The 23,254-nt window shown below is 40.0% G+C and overlaps 1 protein-coding gene and 1 long non-coding RNA gene across 5 annotated transcripts in view; one reads left to right on the forward strand and one right to left on the reverse strand.

The window, feature by feature from the left end:
• Positions 1-23,254, reverse strand: part of LOC127533185 (uncharacterized) — a 187,477-nt gene that overhangs the window by 98,947 nt on the left and 65,276 nt on the right. The window lies entirely within an intron of this gene.
• The window catches only part of vegfc (vascular endothelial growth factor c), a 242,824-nt gene continuing 220,675 nt past the window's right edge, over positions 1,106-23,254 (forward strand). Inside the window, exon 1 of one of the 4 annotated variants that reach the window (XM_051945656.1) lies at positions 1,106-1,515. In XM_051945656.1, the coding sequence (XP_051801616.1) occupies positions 1,399-1,515 (117 nt within the window). In that variant the 5' untranslated portion in view covers positions 1,106-1,398. The remainder of the gene's footprint in view (positions 1,516-23,254) is intronic. The other 3 variants (XM_051945657.1, XM_051945658.1, XM_051945659.1) reach the window with 3 other exon arrangements.

Here is a 23,254-nt window from a genome sequence, read left to right on the forward strand (position 1 = left end):
TGTGGTTACAAATAGGAGGCTGCTGGCTTAAGGAGATGTTATTGAATATACTTCAATCGACTTTAGTATACTTTCATCGCCTAAAAACCGATTGGTAACACATGACAACACTGAACCAAACCGAAAGTGTAGAGATCGCTTCACGCGAAGGATGCGACACTAAATCAATATCTTTTGGTAAATAAGCTCAAAGTTGGACATACTAAACATGCTAAACTGTTGAATAGTTTACCTGAAGAAAAGTGGGAGCCACAAACACGATCTCTGCTGCTTACTGGGGTACAATTTTTCCTGTTGATGGCTGAAGCCACCGCCATCTTCTCTCTCCTGACATCGGTATTCGGTGAAATTCTAAGCCCGATCCCTTCTCAAAACGCTTCGTACAACCAACAACTACACACGATATTACCATTGTGGTAAATACATGTGCAATTTCATTCATGAAAAGCGATAACTTTACGTATTTGTTTCAAACCCGATACCGTTCTCGTAGCAAGCCGTTATGTTACTGCCAGTTCTTGCCAACCAGTAGCAGTCTTGTACCACGTGACCATAGCAAATGACGACACGCTGGCGTCTCCCATAGATGCTGCTATTAAGTCAGTTTTAGCCGAATCTCGTATCGCTTCTTTGAAGGAAGAACAACGAGAGGCTCTTTGCGCATTTCTGTATGGTAAAGATGTTTGTGCTTTTTTACCAACGGGTTTTGGTAAGAGTTTAATCTACCAATTGGCTCCGCTCGTTGTGAAGATCCCGCGATTGGCTAAAAACAAACCTGTCAGAGGCGGGACATACTGTTGCATTGTCCAATCCGTGCCTCTTTCCTCCGAACGGATTTACATGGAGCGGTCCCAGATTGATATTGTGGAGTACTATCAAGCACTACACAATTATTAATCTGGCCATTGCCAGGTTAGGAGGAAGCCGTGAGGCGACAGTGCGAACCACCAAGCCTCTGAGCAGTCCCCAACAAAGCAAACAAGAATTTGTTGTTTCCATGTTTGCTGATGCAGTTTCTATCAATTGGCAATAGAAAATATCGATTACTATTGACATTCCTCTTTTCTTTCGGGAAAGTGGGCAGTTCTCGGCTCTTATTTTGAAGGCACACTGTCGCTTTTCCTGAAATTAAACGCCGTTGTTGTCGGTTCATGGGGACCGTCTTGGTTCCGTACGAACAACCTTCCATCCACCGCAGGACTCATACACATGGTGCAGGGGGAGCAGGGTCAGGTCCTGAACGGAGACCGAGACAGAAGAAAAGAGAGAGAAAGAGAGAGAGGGAGAGAGGCCCAATGACAAAGTGTTATCGGCAGAAGGAGAGCAGAGCGCAGACACAAGGGAGTTTTTAAAAAAAAAATTCTGCTTCTTACGGATCTCGGATCATAAACAGTAAACATGCATCTGCTGGAAATATCTCTTCTCCTGGCAAACTTAATCTGCACGAACCTGGCCACCGACTTCAGCCACAGTGACTATTATGAATACTACGAACAGGAGCAGACGTACGAGGCGGTAAGTTTGAGAAGAAAATTAGCTCAACTTGTTTGACTAGATTGAGCGCTGATAGAGCCGGTGAAGGGATAGCCATATGACTGTCCCACACGGTCACAGTCATTAGTAAGTGTTGTCTCAGGGTGTGAAAATGTCGGGATTAACATATGATCTAGTAGATACAGCCTTAGTTTGTGTTCTGTTAACTAGAGAGGGAGCACCTGAGGGTCCACTGTGTGGCTCTTAATTGGAATTGTGTTTTTCTGACTTCTTTGTTTCAAACCTCACCTAAAGCTAAGCACAGCACAAAACATGCCAACCAGAAGTCTATACACTCCTCAGGATTAATTAAGATGGCTTGTCTTTACACAGCAGTACAATCAGTAAAGAATGCTGTGTAAAAGCTATACAGATCTTTAGTGGTTGAGTTTCAGAGGGAAAACTGTTGAAAATCAGGAAAGATGTACTGACTGAAAGCATTTTATGTCAAAGCTATTTGAAATGATCGACGTAACTGTCCACCTTGAGTTCTGTTGTGAACTCAGGGACTGTAATATTGTTATTGTTATTATTATTAGGTCTTACATACTACTCCTTTAGGCTAGTCAAGCTGGAGCAATTCAGTGAATCTGAGAGCAGCCAATGTGTGAAACCACCTGCTGAGTTTGCTATTAATGGTAATGATGAAAATTCATAAAGTTTCAGTAAACTTAACTCACCTAATTTGCAACAAACAGTAATGCAACGCAAATTTGAATTAACTTAATGGAGGCAGTTTAAAACCCTTGGCTTTACATAGATTCTCTGCTGTGGATTCTCAAATTCTGAAAACTGTATGGGCTTAACTGCATTATGGGATTTTAGAGGATTAGAAAGAAAATCAGAAATAAAAATCAGAATGTGTTGAACTTTTTACCCATATATCCTGCCAGTGTTCATGCAAACCAAGATAATACAGATCAACTCTTGAAATAATATCCTTTAGGAATGTACATTATTAAAATGTCACAAAACACAGAAACTGTATATCCCTTTCCTGAGTACTTGCACTTTCTCTATCTCACTCAGCTTTCGGATTATCTCAGTTTACATTCCTAAACCTGTTTGGCTTTGGATGAGTGAAAACAAAATGCGCATTAGTAACAGTCAGCGCTCCGAATGAGAAGTCAAAGCCAGCTCTGTCTGATTGTGTTTTCCTTATTGATTGTAGTCATTGGTTATTCTGGGCAGGATATACTGTAGTTTAAGGTTTAGCTGCCACTCTTTAGCCTCTCAATCTGAGAGATCAAGGAGCAGAAAGATACACAGACGCTGATTTTATGTATCAGCTTATAACCTGGTAGTTCATTGTTTTGCATAGAGAGGATAATGCAGATCATAACTAGCTTTTGGTAAATGGTTATTGTTCATCTGTCGAGCGTTATTATACTAGTTAGAGAAACTGAAGCATGCTTTTCTTTAATGTCTTGCCAGTGCCAGAGATTGAACTGAATTACCAGCAAAATTTGATGAGAGAGGAAGGCGGAGGATTGGAGGGGGGCATTTGATCACAGTAGAGTCTTAATTTGGATGACAACTTTTGCTTTCAGCTCATGTTCTCTCATAATTATTCTAAGTAATTTCAACGTGTCTAGGGATTACACAGCAGATGCATTGTCAGATTATTTCTGCAGTATTTTTAGCCTCATTTTATCCCAAAATGTCTCTGTACCTTATTTCACAAACTGAAATGTCTTAATTTTTTAGGGTATGTTCTTGTGGGGGGACTCATTACTCTTGCAACCTATAAAACAGCTTTGTGTTTAGCATTGGTGTATTTTAAGCAAAGCCACAATCTTTTCCCAGATTTAATCAGTTAGTTTTGGTACTCAACCAAACCAAGCAGTTTGCCGAAAACAAAACCAAAAACCGAAGCAAGCAGTGACTGAAAACAGAGTCAAAGACATGCAGACAAAATTGACTCTGAATTGCCAGTTAGAAATTTCGGTTTGTCACGTAACCATGTCAGTCCAATAATAGCCTTGCAACCTTTGCAGGTTGTGAGCTTTGCTTCTCAGCTGAGCTTGGCTAGGTTCAACCTTCTAGGCAGAGTGGTTTGCTTGTGACTGGATAGATATGACACAAATTTTTGACCCAATAGTACTGAGGTTGGTTTTGCTTGGTTGCTCAGTTACTCAACCCATTCCTTCATCCAACACTTTTATCCCAAATAAAATATTTTAGCCACTGATCAGATAGTCATAACATTTGATTTGGTCCTCAAAAACTATTCAACCGTTAACTTGCTGTGCTGAGCAAGAATTCTTAGAAATTAACTCTGACACCACTCTCATAAATTACAGTCTTCATCATGAGTGCATTGTATTGAATGGTGTTACCTCTAGGGACTGCTTGTGAGGCATTACAGAGTCTTGCAAAATGTATATTTCATTGCAAAAAGAACTGATGCTGGGTTCCTGTGCAGGGTGCATGATCAGGGATAAAACACATGGGATTGATTTATAAAGTATCAGTATTAGATGTGGTCTGGAAGAACCCATGCTGAAATTCTGCGAACTGACAGAACTTTATGAACCACACCAACATGCACGGTGAAACAACTACAAATCTTGTACATGGTTTTGTTCTAAAGAGTAATTAGAAAGTATTTTACCTACTTCTGATTTCGTCTATATTTATGTGCAGCCCGTGCTAAACGGACAGATCTTCAAACAAAATTTTCCATGAAACAGAGGCAACCTGAGTAAATATAAAGTACAAAGTTTAAATGATAATTGCATGTATTGAGGCAAAAAGGTTATCGCATACCAATTAAGTCTATGTGAAGTCTTTTTTTTTTTAAATTGAGTTAACAATAATAATAATAATAATGATAATAATACATTTCCAGTTATATTAGTAACTGATTGCAGATGGATTTTCTACACTCAGTCCTGATTACTACAAGCCCTGTTCAATGAAATCATCAGTTAAATCGACCATTTTCAGAGGCCGGAAGTTGGGTGAAAGGTCCCACCAGTAGCAGAAAATCACACCAAATTCCAGAAGAGAAGAAGCTGAGTAAAATACAACACAATGGGAGGGGTTATAAAGCTATTCTTAATGTTCAGGGACTCCACAGAGCCACAGTGAGAGACATTATCTACAAAGAAAAATGAGAGAACAATTGTGAACCTTCCCAAAAGCAGCCGTCCTTCCAAAATTTTTGAAAAAGCATAATAGCTCATCCAGGAAGTCCCAGAAGATCCAAGGAAAACATCCAGAGAACTATAGGCCTCTCTTACCTCATTAAAGGTCAGTGTCCATGACTCCATTCTCTGTTAGACACTAAAAATGACTTCATGGGAGAGTGCTAACCCAGAACAGCATTAAGAGTCATCGGAATTTTGCCACAATCAATGTATATTGATGACCATCAAATATTTTTGGGACAATGTTGGTCAATGGCTTTAAAGTGGAACCATTGGACAAATTTTACAACAATTACACCTGACATGGACATGGCAGTCCAGTATAGTGGGGCTGCTTTGCTGCTTCTGGCTGATTTGCCATGGGGGATTTACGCTCTTGACAGAAAGTTCTGAAGAAGAATGTCAGGACATCAGTGTTTGAGTTGAGGCACAAGTATAGCTAGGTTGTGACAATAAGCCCAAGAATCAGTATTAAGTCCACTTCTGAATGGTTCAAAAAGAAAATGTTTTTTGCTCTGAACTTTTTGGCATTTGTGTCTTCATATAATAGGAACAGTAGAATAAGATAGGAACGTCGTGATAAATTTATGATGAGAGAGCAGAAAAATGGCATGCTGCAACGATCAAGGCCTGCTAGGGTTTCGGCCGGGGACTTGCATCCTTACCACTCAGAGATACTGATGTCCAGTTGTTAAAGTGTTTAGTTGCAGTTGTTAGTAATAAAGGTGAAACAACTAGCTATTAAGATGACAATTTTGCTTCAATACATATGCTGTCCTTTAAAATTAGTGTTTTATGTTTACTCACGTTGCCTTTGTTTTATGTTTTAAGATCTGGCGCAGTTTAGTATGAGGTGTACAAAAACAGAAAAAGTTAGACAAGGTGTTGAATAATTTCTCATAGCACCGTAAATCTTCTCAAGGTCATTTAACTTACTACATTTCGCTGTTGTGGATGAATGTCTCTCTCCAACAAATCCTAATCTCATTTGTCTTCATGTCTTTCGTAGTGGCTTCTATTTGTTTTTATCTCTTGTCCATGTTGTTTTTAATTGGCTTTACACCTGTTTCTCCTTTAAACTTGCAAGATTTGAACAATTTTTTCTTTGTTGTGTTCTATATGTCTGTGTAGATTCTCAGTCATCCAGATCATGGTAATTGTAGGAGCTTCAGTAGAAATCAATTGGACTTCTCGCATAGGTTCTTAAAGACGTTTCCCCTTCGTTCAAGAGACTTCTTTAGTTGTAACTGACTGATGGGATTTCCAGAATATATAATCTAGGTCATGTGACTTGTGTTGTTTTGATAATACTTGACTTAACTATGTTACTGGAGTATCAGATAAAAAGCTTTTAGCTACACGTGGCAATAGAGTCTTATCAAATACAACAAAGGAGTTCACACTAAGTTTGGTGATATTTATTGTTACTTGAAACTTACTGGTCACTATGTTTTACAGTGTGATAAATGTCATGTATCTGAAATTACAAAAGTGTTTCAAAAGCTCAGTTCTCTGTGCAAATTTTGCTTGGACTTTATCATTTGCCTCTACTTAATTTAGAAGGCTTATATTAACTGTGAACCTTAACATATCTTTTTGTATTGGAGTAAGCATGTACCACCTTTACACCTCTTTTGTGTACATATTGCTGCAAAATGCTCCGGATGCTTTCTATTTTTTTTACGTGCTTTCATGGCAGATGCACCTCAAGCATTGTAGTGAAACTATTGCATTTTGTTATAGTCACTGAAGAAGAGTCTGTTGTCGGCGTGCTAGTAGACGTAAAATGTCGCTGACTGCTCTTAGTAGGGATGCAAATTTTAAACAATTCCTTAACTGATAACTGACCAAAAACAATTAGAAAATCAATTCAATTAAATTTTATTTATATAGTGCTTACTACAGTTCAAATTTTTTCAAGACACTTTACAGAACCCATTCACCTGAACCCCCAGAGCAAACCCTAGGGCGACAGTGGCAAAAAAACCCTCCCTGTAACAGGAAGAAACCTTGAACAGAACACAGTTCATGTGGGAGGACCCATAGACACATAAAGAGTAGACACCGCATCGACCACTACTGCCTATTGGCGCTGACGAGTCGTGGGGCTGCCATCTTGGACCGGTCACCCGCTCCACTCAGCGCTGTTTGGCAGTGCATTTAATCCATCATAACTCTAAATAAACTAACTTTCACGCTTTTTTTTTTTTTTACTACAAACGTCATACATCTACATGTATGACACATGATACAGGACAAATGGTCAGGTGTATTTTAATATTCATAGTGGGATAAACAGTAATAGAATATTCTGATATGGCCTCAACTGTAGACAGGTATTTTGCAAACACTAAACACACACACCCACACACACACACACACATGTTTGTACTTCTATCTTAGTGAGGACATCCATAAGCGTAATGCATTTCCGAGAGCCTTACCCTAACCTTAACCATCACAACTGATTGCCTAAACTTAATCCTTACCCTAACCCTAACCAAACCTCAATTCATACCTGTTCTCTAAAAGCAAGTGTTCACCCTCAAACATGGTTGTTTCAAAGTGAGGACCGGCCAAAATGTCCTCACTTTGTAAAAATGTCCTCACTTTGATATTTAAATGCAGAAAATGGTACTCACCATGTAGCAAGTACAAGAACACACACACACACACACACACACACACACACACACACACACACACACACACACACACACACACACACACACACACACACTAATATATGATAGAGAAGCAGATAATGGCAGTAAAATAAACTATTTTAATAATTTGAAGAGACAGTATATGATTACACTATATATACATATTTACGTATATAAACAAAACACTGACTAATGAAAACATATTTCTATATCAAACAATAGAAGTTATATATCAGAGAAAATGAAAATCTATATAAATCAGAGTATCAATATCATTCATATACATATAAAAGTTATGTATTAGAGACAATGAAAATATATATAATGGATAGCTAAAGCAATCCATGCTTCCAGGGAGGCGGGTTCGTCACAGCGGGTCAGTTCGTCCTTCATGTCCTCATTAAGTCCTCAGTAAAAGGTGTGTCTAAGAGCTGACTCGTTCCAGTCTACTTCGGCCGCTAAGGTTCAAAATTGACGTGCACTGTAAACCCAAATAAGTTAGCAGAACTCAAAAAAAGTAAGGCAATCAGTTGCCACATTTTTTTTGAGTTCATAAACTCAAACATTTGAGTATATCAAAACTTAAATATTTGGAGTTGATATTAGATATACTTTTAAATTACGCTTAAATTGAATTACTGATTAGGCCAACTCAAAAATTGTCAGTACTCAAATAATTCATTCATCTTTCTCATTGCAATAACTCAAGATAACTTAATAATTTCAAGTATGAAAACTCAGGATTTCATGTCCAATGAACTTATTATTAATTTGCTTTTTTCTTTCAATCTTCTGATTACACAGGACTCAAAAAAATGGACTTGCTTAAGCTCGAAATCATTCACCTTCGCACTTAAAATATTTGTGGTCACTGATTGCCTTAAACATGTTAAGTACTGTTGACTTAAAAGTAGTAGTGAAAAATATTCAAACTCAAGAAACTTTAATACAACATTACCCTTTGAGTTTAGAAGAATTATTTATTATTTATCCAAACCAAAATGAACCATAATATTTGAAAGAAACAATTACAAAGGCACAATTTGGGCCAATCTGGTTGTAAATTTGCAGTGCAGCAATGTAAACAGTTTTCAAAACCATACAATGCACAGTGTGTAGCCTTCCTTTGGCTATCTGGTTTAAATTTAAGTTTTAGAAAAGAAATTCAAACTCAAAAACAAAATTCACAATATCCCAGCATTCTATCCTCGGGGGACAATAAAATCTCTATAACACTGTTTGCAACTAGGTAAGTAATTACTTCAGTAAGACAGCCTGAAACTTTGAGGCCAGATTCTTTCCCCAAACTACACCTTATAAAAATAGAATGTCACAGCGTAAACACTTAGAATATCGGTTCAACAACAATAACATGTAAATTACATTAACAACTTTGTGCCATTTGGCTGAAAACCACCTGAATACTGCAGAGCAGCAACTTTAACATCAACAGTTGAACAATAGTCACCCTGGACCATGATATATTCTTGTTGTGGACTATGCTCCAACAGGGTGAGCCCTCAGAATCCACAACTCCTTTTCAGATCTAGTTACACATGTAACATGAGGTCATTTCTGAGAGTCTGTAGCTTTGGTGACAGTTTAGAGTTATCCAGACCAAGCAAGATTTTCTGTGTGAACTCAAACGTGTTGGTCAGTCCCTTCGAATAGGCGAGATGTAGAGCATAAATTAGGCCGAACATTACCAGAAAGGCATCAGCAAGCCTGGGGAGGTCGAGCACCACATCACCCTCTAGGATGATGGAGACTTTTGTTGGCTCGTAGTGAACTGGGCTTGTGGCATCGTCACTCACGGTTGTAAGGAGGACCACAGACGCATCCCCCAGGTCTGGCTCATCCATATCATCCTGAAAAAATGAAAAGACCAATAAACATATTAAAAACCAAAGAAAAATACAATATTTAGTGGAAAGAACAGAGGTTGACTGAAAGAGCTATGAAAAAAAATCTGGAAAAAAATATTTATCTCATACATTTTTAAAGCAGTTGTTTTGAGTGGACAAAATTTCCTCAAGGGTCTCAAAGGATGGATTTTGAAAGAGGGTTAACCCTTTACGCTTCAGTGCGTCGTAGGTGTACTAATTTGCATAGGAATTTCAAGAATGTCCGACAGCTGCAAACCCGATTATACAAACACTATACGCCGATGGAAAGCTTAGATTCTCATGAATCCGCCGGTATAAACCACTTTCAGATGTGATTACCACAGCGGGTGAGAAAAACAAATTTGTCCGACAAAAACAAATATTCATCCATCCGTTCTCTATACACGGCTTCAACATTTGGTGCATTTGTGAAATTCAATCACTTATTTAAACCTTTGAATTGTCAACATTACACAAAGACTTCACCTGTGAAATGTATAATCACCTGTGTATCATGGACTTTGAAAATGTCAGTCAACGCATCTGCAGTTTTGCCCGTTCTGGAAGCTTTCTGCCTAAACAAGGCCATTAAACGAGGTGTGTGACGATCAAGTTCGGCGTAGAAAGTATTGGGAAGGTTCTGGTTAGTAATGCGTTGAAATTCTGCATACACCTGCATTGTGGAAAAGACAGTACAGAAAGCAGAGAGCAAGAGGAAAGAGATTATTTAATCTAGGATGAATACATGGATGGAACAGTATACACAATGTGATATACAGTTGAATGAGTTGATCAACATTACCTTGGATTGCATACGAAGAGCAGGCCAGAGGTCCATGAACTCTTTGACTGGTGGGCTGGATGTCACAATAGTGTGTCGTCGCAAGGCAAACGTGGTCTGCATCATCTTGCTAATAAGTGGGAGATTTCTCTCAGTCTTCTTTACTTCCTCCACAATAGCTTGCCTCAAAACATCAAGACTTGAGGGATCCTCTCCTTCAGGAAAGTTGGGCAGAAAATTGACTTCTGCATGCCTAGGTCTTTTGATGTTGGAGTGTGAGGGTTCATTCTCAGGGTTTCCTTGACTTCTTTTCCCAGCATTTACAGTTACCTCCTGACATCCGGCTCTTCTCATCTTGGTCCTGTAGTTACCCATTTTAAACTTGATGCTGTTTTTCCAGCCATTCCATGCACTGTCAGATCCTGCTTCTTTTAAACAGGGATGTTTTTTTTACAAGAGCTTCAGCTACCACTACTATCTCTTTATCACTAGGGTAAGCCTTGAAACCATATATGGTAGATGCCAGTTTGTTCAAGATATTATGCTTCTGACCCCTTGACAGCTGAAGAGTTTTTTCATTCTTTTCAAATTCAGCATTCCCCTCTCAAAGTGTCAACTCGACGTCATATGCAAATGTGGGAATTTCAAAAGCACCTGGAGGCCATCTGCTTAGACGTTCTGGGGATGACATGTCTGAAAGGGTATCAGTAGATGCAACAGAACTGGAATCCTCTGTAAGTGAAATATGAACACAGGCTTTTTGTGGTAATTCTTGAATGTCAACGAGGCAAGTGAGTTTTCCATCAAAGTCTGGATCTTCATATTTCAAAGTGAAGTCACAGTCCAATCCCAGTTCTTTTAAAATCTCAATCAGTCCATCAACTGAGACTAGATGGGAGCTGAGTTTCAATTTTCTGACATGGTCTGCCACGACGACACGAAGGATCATGTTTTGTGGGGCTTCAGCAGCCATCGCTTTAATAAATGAAATGAGAGGTAAAAGCACATCAACATGTATTATGGTGCATTTATATGGCTTTTTAAATGTTTATAATCATTTATGACAACCTCTAAAGTGTTTAGCACTGACAATGCTTTATGCCTAACATTCCAAAGTGACAGAAAATTGTGAGACCTGGGTTACACAGTACATTATAACTACCATAAAATTAGCCAGCTATATTAATGTGCTTTTAATGCAGTATGTTCTTTAGAATGCGTTACCAAAGAGTGCCATCCCAAAATTGATGTATGATGATTGATCATACTGAGCACATCTTCTAATAAATGTACAATTACTGATTTGTGAAGAATTACTTACCATAGAGTGGTCTTGATTTTGTCTCACTTGTATGAACCTCTTGGGAGTCACCAACAGCAGCCCATCTATCTTGTATGCAGAGAGTGGGCTTGTATCATTGAATTCCGATTGCAGGTGGATAGACAGGCTTCCCTGCGTGGCTGTCAGCTCGTAGGATCGAAGATGCTCTATATACCAGGAGTCATAATCATAACAGAGAAGAGATGTCGTGATTCACAAGGTAGATCTGTGTTAGTCTGCAAAATTTAGACAGTCTCCCACTGACTCCGACAGACACAAACATTCCACTGGTATAGCCTGTGCCATCAATGGTCACCTTTGATGTACGATAGACAGTGTCACTAGTTGTTTGTCCTCTGATGTGAGCCTGAGCTACTTCTGGTAGAGCTGAAACCAAAACAGACTCAACCCTGGATGTTTGCATTTTTGGCTTGAAAAACGACGGTGAAGCAAGGTGATAGGCCATCATGTGCTGGTGTCTTACTGCCATTGTCTTCAAGACATTTTTGAAGTTTTGCGCATCATGCACCACTCTCTTGAAGAAGCGATGAATCGCATCGTCCAAACATGCACCAGGGGCCCAAAGCACTTCACTAAGGTGGGATAATGCTCTACATAGTGATGTTTCAGACAAAGTCTAAACTCGGGGAAAGCTTCTTGCAGTATCTGTCTGTGGTCACTGATTTTGGAAACAAAGTCGTCAAGTGTTTCATCAGAAAATGATGGGCACGATGCCAATTCCACTACCTCTTTTAAGTCCATCAAAACCTCCCATGCAGCATTACTCTCTGGTACCTTACTGCCTACAAGTAACGAAAGTAGTCTCAAGAGAGTGGCATTTTCATGCCCTTTGCCTCCTGTTGTTACTCGGGTCATGAATGTTTTGGGAATTGGATGAGGTTTATTTACTTTATCAGTGTGCTGATATGGGAAAGATGTGATCCTTTGGTTCAAATAGTCTAAAGTGAAGAACTTAAGCCGAATCATTTCTTTAATGCAAACAGCAAGTTCAATTGGAACGATTCCTTCCAAAAGATCATGTAGTAGATCTGGAGGAAGACCTGTGATAGGGTGGAAGTAATCAAGAGACTCATGCAAGACACAACCACCTTTAGCACCAAACTGGCTCCTTGAACTCTCATCTTGGAGGACATTTTGTACATGAAGGTCATGACTAGCTTTGGTTCTCTGGACAAATTCATCCTTTTTTACCTCAGTTGCTTGAAATTGTTCACTTGTGGCCATACAGAATCTGCAAACATAATCTGCTCTGAATGACTCCATAAAGCCGCCTAACCCATGTGCAGCCAGATTATCAGCAGAAACACAGAAGATGGTGCCTTTCACATTCTGACCAACAGATTCAATGAAAACACCATCCTGCTCGAGTGTGTGAACATCATGGACCAGTGGAGCAAGTACAGCTGCATATCCATATTTCTTGAGGTCTGTCACTTTACACAGCCAGTTGTATAGTGTGCATTGCTGATCGATACTTGGGCGGCAAATTTGCTAGGACCCAGTATACAGCACAAAGTTTGTAAACTTTATGTGATGTGCCGAGAGGGTTAGCTATTTCCAGATCGTCAATATATAACTGGATTGCTAGGTGTAGATCTTCTGTTGAGAGTAATTCATTCTCCTGGAAATGAGAGCCATCACGATATGACACATAATAACCAGGCTCAGCATTTGGTTCTCTGATCTTGCTCAGAATGTCTGTGTTTTTAAACAGCTCCTGAAGCATTTGAAGAATTGGTACATACATGACTGTATGACCAGGTGATTCGAAATGGTACTCTACTGGCATTACCAATGGACAGTTGTGCTCTATAAATGTCTTTCTTCGCTTGTAAGTGGACAAATCTGCACCTTTGCAGGTTGCACTAAATACAACATTAGAGTCCATGACAGCACTGACAATGTCATTAAGTGTGGAATCTGTAATTTTGTGACCATGTCTTTGCAATATATCATTAACGGCATCCTTGATCAAGGGCTGAGATAAAGAGAAAATCTGATTCAAGCTGTCAACTATTTCTTGTGTAGCTGTGTTTGAAACGTGAAGGATAGCCTGCATCTTTAGAAACAAAGAAGCTGCATTAAGTTTGAGCTGATTTTTCAGTTTCGAAGTATCACGCTGCTCATCATCCTGCATTTGTGTGCTCTGAACTGGACACTTTTCATCTGAATCAATGGTGACATTAGAGCTGGGAGCATGGAGATTCTGAGTATGCTGATAGACAATGTCACTGGAAAAGTCTGAAGCAAGACTCACTTGGTGCATTCTACTTTTATGGGAGTTAAAAGAAGAGTACACATTTGTGCTATAGTCACAACCTCTGTATGGGCATACCACTGTCTCATGCTTTTTTAAGTGTGATCTTATGTGACTGCGGAGTACAGACTCTGAAAATGGTTGCTCACATGTGCATAAAGGACACTTGAAAGTCACAAGTTCCTGATTTTCCCTTGCACTGCTGTTTTGTTTTTGAGTATGATATCTTGACAGATGAGTACTCAGTGCACTAAATGTCTGAAATGTGCACATGCAATCATCATGGAGGCATGGGAGTGGGCTAATTTTTGAAAAATGGCTGTGCTGCAATCTACAGTGTTTTAATAGATATGTGGTAAAAAAAAAGCTGAGCATAACTTACAGTGCCAAGTCATGTTCGTTGCAGCAACCTGAAAACACACACACAAAAAATATTATTTTACAGGACACCTGCTATGAAGTTTAAACCTCTATCAGAACTATCAAAGTACAAGAAAATACACCCTTGCTTAAGTAGTTGAACTTGAATTTGCCAACAGGAAAAAAAGGTATCACCTATCTCTGCTAACCACAAAGAAAACAAATTTTATTTAACCAGCTAATTTAACTTTTACCTAGACACGACACATGGTAGTAGAGTTAGCTTTCTGCTTCAGAGAATAACTTTTCGCTAGAGACAACACATGGTGCTAGAGTTAGCTTTCTGCGTTCACACATGCAGCTTCAACACAGACTACCACACACACACACACACACACACACACACACACACACACACACACACACACACACACACACACACACACACACACACACAGCCTGGCTGTTGAACCTGAATTTGCCAACAGGTAAAAAATAAACGTATCACCTATCTGTGCAGTGAACCAAAACCACTCATTTGAACTGCAGAAAATTGGGCTGGTAACATTCATAAATTCTAATCTTTGTAAACGCAAAGAAAAAAACAATTTTATTTAACCAGCTAATTTAACTTTTAGCTAGACACAACACGTGGTGCGACAGTTGGCTTTCTGCTTTCACACACTGACGCAGCTTCAACACAGATTAATAGTTTTAATTATGAGCAGGCAATGAAATTACCAGTTTTTACAGCTACGTAACGTTCGCCATGCAACACAGCTAACGTTAACTGACGAGATAACTTTGAATGCTAGCTTGCTGATAACCGAACGGTTAACAATTTTACATGGCTGACATGACTCAATTAGTCCGTTTAAAAAACACGTTGAACCGCCTGAAACAAACATTCGAGCGAATTTTTTTGTGGACTACTTACATTTAATCCAATAGTGCGGAGCTGAGTGCTAAGGTTGCCTCCTTCGGTCGGTTGGTCTGTTAATCCCACATTCCTGCTCTTCTCCTGAGTCCTCCGCCTCGCTGAAGAGGAAGTGCACGCAAATACTACAAAATAAAATCTTGTGAACACTTTCGGTGGAAGGTGCGCATCTGTAACCTATACAATACTAATCTATCTGATGCAAGGGATTTATTAGGGTCCGAGCACCGAGGGTGCGAAGGACAGGCGGTGCAAGGGCACCGACTGTCCAAGGCACCAGCGGTGCCAAGGACCCTATTGAAACCCTAGGGTTTATTATTATTATTATATATATTTTTTTTTTTCTCCCGTAAAGTAAATTGGCATTTTGGCGGCCTTATCATACTCCAAAACGCGTGAAATTTGGCATGCACATCAGGACTGGCCAAAAATTTGATATTTTATGGGAGTTGCGCATGTGCGTGGCAAAATGGCTCTATAGCGCCACCTGCAAACTTGAAAAAGTAGTCATTAGGCCAACTGCCACAATGTTTCATGTACAGCTACAATATTTGGTGGGCATATGCATAACATCAGGACACACCAAAAAGTCAATTACAGCCACGCCCTAAACCCAACAGGAAGTCGGCCATCTTCAATTTGCTGTAAATCTTTCAAACTTAATCGCTCCTCGGGAAATGAATTGCCTTTTTGGGGGCCTTATCATGAACCAAAACGCGTGAAATTTGGCGTGCACATCAGGACTGGCGAAAAATTTGATATTTTATGGGAGTTGCGCATGTGTATGGCAAAATGGCTCTATAGTGCCACCTGCAAAATTGAAAAGTGGTCATTAGGCCAACTTCCACAATGTTTCATTTACAGCTACAATATTTGGTGGGCATATGCAGAACATCAGGACACACCAAAAAGTCAATGACAGCCACGCCCTAAACCCAACAGGAAGTCGGCCATCTTGAATTTGCTGTAAATTTGTCAAAATTAATTTCTCCCGCCAAATGAATTGCCTTTTTGGGGGCCTTATCATAAACCAAAACGCGTGAAATTTGGCGTGCACATCAGGACTGGTGAAAAATTTGATATTTTATGGGAGTTGCGCATGTGTGTGGCAAAATGGCTCTATAGCGCCACCTGCAAAATTGAAAAAGTGGTCATTAGTCAATGTAATAAAAATGAATATCCTCCCCCGGTTAAATTATTTATTCCAAAATCTCCCCTGCTATTTAACTTCATCATTTTTCAAGTCATTGAATTCTCATATTTCTTGTTACATCTGGAACAATAAACACCAGAGGGTCAGGTTTTCCAAACTTACCAAGCCAAGGAAACTAGGTGGTCTGTCGTTACCTAATCTACAACTATACTATTGGTCAGCTCAACTTAAAATAATTGCTAACTGGTTTATGAATAGCCAGAACTCTTTATGGATCAGTCTGGAGTCCTTAGCTTGTCACCCCAGGAAACTTACATTCCTTCCTTTCATCAACAGTATAGATCAAATTAAATCCCTCCATGATAATATGATTATTTATAATACATTGCTGGCATGGAGGGACGTGAAAAAATATTTAAATATTCCTTTTGATATTTCTGTTCGATCCCCTTTGGTGCTGAACCCTGACCTCCCAGTACAGCTCAGGAGTATTGGTTTGACCGAGTGGTCTTCTAAGGGTTTGTCAGATTTTGCAGGCATGCTGACCTCAGATGCTCTAAAATCATTTGAACAAATAAGATCTGATCACAATGTTTCTTACAAAGATTTTTTTAAGTATCTTCAAATTCGTCATTTTATAGATGATCTCTTAAAAACCAACAAAATTCGTCTGAAGCTATCAGAGCTGGAAGATGTTTTGATAATGGGCAAATTCTGTAAAGGCATGATTTCAAAGTTTTATGATCTATTGCAGTATTCAGATACCTCTGCTTATGGCCCTTTAAAGCCACTGTGGGAACGCGATCTGGGGGTGTCATTTAATCAGGCAGAATGGACAAAGATTTGCAATGGGACTTTTCCTAAATGCACCTCAATTTCTATACATGAGCAAAATTTTAAATTTTTCCACAGGATTTATTTCACACCTGCCCGCCTCCAGAAGATGTTTCCCAACAGCTCAGGCCTTTGTTACAAATGTAAAACTCATAAAGGTACATTTATTCACCTGTTCTGGTCATGTGATCGTATCCAAGTGTTCTGGAAAGGGGTTCATTCTGCGATTCAAGAGGTTATTGGCAAACAGTTTGTACAATCTCCCTCATTCTATTTGCTAAATTACTTTCCAGACAAGCAATTTGATACTGACACCAGAGCCCTTTTAGTAACACTTTTATATCTAGCAAAAAAGTGTATTTTGCTATGCTGGTCTGCGCCGCAGATTCCCACCATTGATATGTGGATTTCCCAGATATCAGCCTTGCTTCCACTGGAGAAACTGACTTACGAACTTAACCATAAACTGGACAACTTTTGGAAACTCTGGAAACCCTTGCATACTTTTTTACAGAGACTCTGACTCGTTCACTAACAAATATTAATATCTGATTTTACCCTGTCATGACAGTTATTCCCTGTACCACGTGTCTTCATTTTTGTTTTTTTCTTTTATTTATTTCTTTTTATTTATTGTTTTTTGTTTTGTTTTCTATTTTCCCTTTTGTTTTGTTTTTTATTGTGTACCTGTTTTGTTGCAGCACTTGTTGTTGGGGAGGGTATTTCTGTTCTATATGTCTATTTGTTGTACTTAAATGCAAAAATCTAATAAAAAGAAAATTTAAAAAAAAAAAAAAAAGTGGTCATTAGGCCAACTTCCACAATGTTTCATTTGCAGCTACAATATTTGGTGGGCATATGCACCACATCAGGACACACCAAAAAGTCAATCACAGCCACGCCCTAAACCCAACAGGAAGTCGGTCATCTTGAATTTGCTGTACATGTGTCAAAATTAATAGCTCCTAGTGGATAAGTCTGAGAGAACTGAAATTTGGCCAGTACATGCACCAGACCTTTCTGATGAAAAGTTATCAAAAACTCAACCAGAAGCCAGAAGGTGTGGCCATGGCGGAGCCTCAAAAAACTGATCCTTCGCCATGAAACAGGAAGTGGTGTCTAATTCTTCTCAACATGCTCCAATCTGCCTGAAACTTTACATGTATGATGACAGTCCTGTCCTGATGTCATCCACATAGGGATATTCATTGACAGTCATAGCGCCACCTTGTGGTTTCAGGAAATAGACATCTTTTACACTTCCATGCCCTATTGTTACCCGGTTGATCATATTCACTTCAAATGCAGTGACAACAGCCTGAACACATTGATGATGCATCCCAGTGAAAATGGTGACTTGTCATCAAAGGGCGTGTCTGTGGCGGCCAAACCAATTTCGATGTTTCGCCATGAAAATTTAACGATTCATATCTCAGCTGAACAAGATCCTATCTGCCCCAAACTTCACATGATGGACACCAGGTCCAGTCTGAACACATCCACACTCATAAATTCTGAAAAAGTCATAGCACCACCTGTTGGTAATAGTAAGTTTAAGGCCTTATATTTTCAGGTACAATGGCCCCAAACGTGGTGATATCATGCTGGAAATTGGTCAGTCGAGTCTTCACCTCTTGACAATCCCACACTGTCAAGGGTGGCATTTCATGCAACGCTGTTGCCGTAGCAACCAAATATCGCCATGAAAAACAAAGTGCTGTTTGACAGGTTAGAAATACTCCAATGCTCACTAAAATTACCACACACATCACCATTGACCCAAGGAACAACACCGTATGCATCTCGGCACTGCACATGCTATAGCGCCCCCTACAGTATTTTTAACAAACAGCCCCCCCAGCACGTTTCACCTACATCCATGAAATTTGGGAGGCTTATAGAGCACATCAGGACGCACAAAAAAGCCTCTTGGAGCCATGTCCTAAACCCAACAGGAAGTCGGCCATCTTGGATTAATTGTGAGATTTTTGATGATTTTTCTCATTTTTGAGAGTTAATACCTCCAAGGGGATAATTCCAGGAGACCTGAAATTTTGTCAGTCCACACAGCAGGACTTGGTGATGAAAAGTTATCATAAGTTTAAGCAGAAGCCAAATGGCGTGGCCATGGCGACCATTAGAGTTTTGATGCTTCGCCAAGAAACATCAACTGCTGTGTAACTCTCCTCTGCATGCTCCAATCTGCCTCAAACTTTCCATGTGTGATCACAATTCAATCCTGATCACATCTACAGGCCAACAGACACTCTCAGTTGCAGCGCCACCTGTTGGATGGACAGTAAATGCTGTACAACTGGCCTCTACATGGTCAAATCAGCCTGAAACTTTTCATGACTGATCAGAGTCCAACCCTCATCACATCCACTGTTTGAAATACACTCTGAGTTACAGCGCCACCTGGTGCTGGATGGGCAGGAAATGCTGTATAACTAGTCTGAACATGCTCCAATCTGGCTGAAATTTTACTTGTGATTAAACTCTGGTCCAGATGTGATTCAGAGGCCGGCACACACTCTCAGTCACAGTGCCACCTGGTGAACGTGCATGGATTCGCCGACCAGCGTGGATGCGAGGACCCGTCCATCGCTGCTTGCAGCTTTAATTATTATTATTTTTATTTTTTTTTATTTATTTATTTTTCTCCCGTAAAGTAAATTGGCTTTTTGGCAGCCTTATCATACTCCAAAACGCGTGAAATTTGGCATGCACATCAGGACTGGCGAAAAATTTGATATTTTATGGGAGTTGCACATGTGCGTGGCAAAATGGCTCTATAGCGCCACCTGCAAAGTTGAAAAAGTAGTCATTAGGCCAACTGTCACAATGTTTCATGTACAGCTACAATATTTGGTGGGCATATGCACCACATCAGGACACACCAAAAAGTCAATCACAGCCACGCCCTAAACCCAACAGGAAGTCGGCCATCTTGAATTTGCTGTACATTTGTCAAAATTAATAGCTCCTAGTGGATAAGTCTGAGAGAACTGAAATTTGGCCAGTACATGCACCAGACCTTTCTGATGAAAGGTTATCAAAAACTCAACCAGAAGCCAAAAAGGTGTGGCCATGGCGGAGCCTCAAAAAACTGATCCTTCGCCATGAAACAGGAATTGGTGTCTAATTCTTCTCAACATGCTCCAATCTGCCTGAAACTTTACATGTATGATGACAGTCCTGTCCTGATGTCATCCACATAGGGATATTCATTGACAGTCATAGCGCCACCTTGTGGTTCCAGGAAATAGACATCTTTTACACTTTCATGCCCTATTGTTACCCGGTTGATCATATTCACTTCAAATGCAGTGACAACAGCCTGAACACATTGATGATGCATCCCAGTGAAAATGGTGACTTGTCATCAAAGGGCGTGTCTGTGGCGGCCAAACCAATTTCGATGTTTCGCCATGAAAATTTAACGATTCATATCTCAGCTGAACAAGATCCTATCTGCCTCAGACTTCACATGCTGGATACCAGGTCCAGTCTGAACACATCCACACTCATAAATTTTGAAAAAGTCACAGCGCCACCTGTTGGTAATAGTAAGTTTAAGGTCTTATATTTTCAGGTACAATGGCCCCAAACTTGGTGATATCATGCTGGAAATTGGTCAGTCGAGTCTTCACCTCTTGACAATCACACACTGTGAAGGGTGTGACATTTCATGCAACGCTGTTGCCGTAGCAACCAAATATCGCCATGAAAAACAAAGCCCTTTCTGACAGGTTAGGAATACTCCAATGCTCACTAAAATTACCACACACATCACCATTGACCCAAGGAACAACACTGTATGCATCTCGGCACTGCACATGCTATAGCGCCCCCTACAGTATTTTTAACAAACAGCCCCCCCAGCACGTTTCACTTACATCCATGAAATTTGGGAGGCTTATAGAGCACATCAGGACGCACAAAAAAGCCTCTTGGAGCCATGCCCTAAATCCAACAGGAAGTTGGCCATCTTGGATTGATTGTGAGATTTTTGATGATTTTTCTCATTTTTGAGAGTTAATACCTCCTAGGGGATAATTCCAGGAGACCTGAAATTTTGTCAGTCCACACAGCAGGACTTGGTGATGAAAAGTTATCAAAAGTTCAACCAGAAGCCAAATGGTGTGGCCATGGCGACCATCACAGTTTTGATGGTTCGCCATGAAACAACTGCTTTATAACTATCCTCTGAATGCACCAATCTGCCTCAAACTTTACATGTGTAATCACACTGCAATCCTGATCAATTCCATAGGCCAACATACCCTTTCAGTCATGGCGCCACCTGTTGGATGGACAGTAAATGCTTTATAAGTTGCCTGTACGTTTTCCAATCAGCCTTAAACTTTACATGACTGATCAGAGTCCAACCCTGATCACATCCACTGCTTGAAATACATTCTCAGTCGCAGCGCCACCTGGTGGATAGACAGGAAATGCTCTATAACTGCTCTGAACATGCCACAGTCTGGCTGAAATTTTACATGTATGATTGGACTCTGGTCCAGATGCGATTCAGAGGCCGACATACACTCTCAGTCACAGCGCCACCTGGTGGACGTGCGTGGATTCACCGACCAGCGTGGATGCGAGGACCCGTCCATCGCTGCTTGCAGCTTTAATTCTTAATTGATTCTTGGTTTCATTTATTCATGTTTAATAGATATGTTTTTTTTATAAGTAAATATGAGCTAATTATTTTAAGTAGGTCACACAAATCTGTAAAAATTTCATATTAATCAAAAATTACAACTTTAATAATAAACTGAAAAGACGGACAATGTTACTGGCAATCAACATTTATAAGTAGAACTTTTAAGAAAATTTTAAGTTAGCTATACTTATACCAAGTTACTCTAACTTAATATAGCCATAGTTCAATTTAATCAAAACGTATTAGTTAAAATTACTCAAAAAAGGAACATGTTAAATGAACTTGACATAATTAAGTTATTAAAACTTTTTTTTAAACTTTGTGTATGCATAACTTAATTTAAGTACTTTGAACATTCAGGTTTACAGTGTGCATATTCAGCCACGCTCCGGTTCCCCTGTTGAATGGATCCCAGCCTGGTTGCTGCGTCTCTGCTGCTTACAGGGTAGTCAAAATTCCTCCTCATCTCGGCCACAAAAGCTGCATAGGAGTTGCACAGAGGTCCTTTACATTTTCACACAGCTGTCCCCCAGTCACGAGCATCCCCTGACAAAAGACCGATCAGGTAAGCTATTTTAGCTCTATCTGAAGCGTACGACTGGGGTTGTAATTCAAACACTAATGAGACTTGTGTAAGGAAAGCCTGACAGGAACCAAAGTCACCACTGTAACGCTCGGGCGTCGGGGAATTTGGTTCTTTAATGAGTGTTGGATTTACTGCTGCTGGAGTCTGACCAGCAAGTTGATTTAATTGTTGAGTTGTAGCTGAGAGTCGTTCAAACATTGCCGTGCTGCTAGATGACAGTGGACCCAAGGTCTCATCATGTCTGCCTAAGGCCGCATCAAAACCAGCCAAAGTACTCTGAAGATCTGTTTCTAAATTCATTCTTGTGTCTGTTGCATCTCCTGCTGAGCTCATGATGTGGCCGGATCGTAATGTTATGGATAGTGGAGGAGCTCAGGCGCAGGAAATGACAGACAACAGGTTTTTATGTGAATGAAATTTAATCTTTTTCTCAAAAGAACTACAATTCCCAAGTAGGGGCGAGAAACAGGAAGTAACGAGGGAAAACAAGTAACAACAAAGGTAGCGCAGACTAGTGGCTTGGAGAACGAATTCACAAGTGCTAAATCTCCAAATCAAAAGGATTCTCAATACGAATGTAAGCACAATTTACTAACGAAGCAAGGGTTACAGGTGTTTGTCAATCTCGAAGGTTTCATATAAGTGAATTCTAACGTTAACAGAAATCATCAAGCCTAACAGGCTACTCTCATACTAGTTCTCAGCTTAGGCAAGCAATTGGTTTCTCTCAGTTACTTAACACGCAGGCTACTCACATATTAATTCACAGCTCAGGCAAACAATCGGTTCTTTCTTAGTTACTTAACAACCTAAGAATCCTGGGTTCCAGGGCTGGGTGGTGGTTAGCAGTCGGCTGGCGGTCTGTGTGGCTGCTGGTGCAGGGCAACCATTGGTGTGTTGAAAGGACGCCGGATGGCTGGAACGACTCAGCTGAGTATCCTCGAACAAAATGACAGACGGAGTGATTATGGCGATCCTGGGCAAGGCATGAAGTGGAGCGGCTGAACCGGTGACTAGAGAGAGGAGCAAAGAGCAGAGTTAGGATCAACAACAGTGAAGATAGTGGTAAAGTAATGGGGTGAGTGATTACAG

Source organism: Acanthochromis polyacanthus, chromosome 3 (genome assembly GCF_021347895.1).
Source record: "Acanthochromis polyacanthus isolate Apoly-LR-REF ecotype Palm Island chromosome 3, KAUST_Apoly_ChrSc, whole genome shotgun sequence".
NCBI lineage: Eukaryota > Metazoa > Chordata > Actinopteri > Pomacentridae > Acanthochromis > Acanthochromis polyacanthus.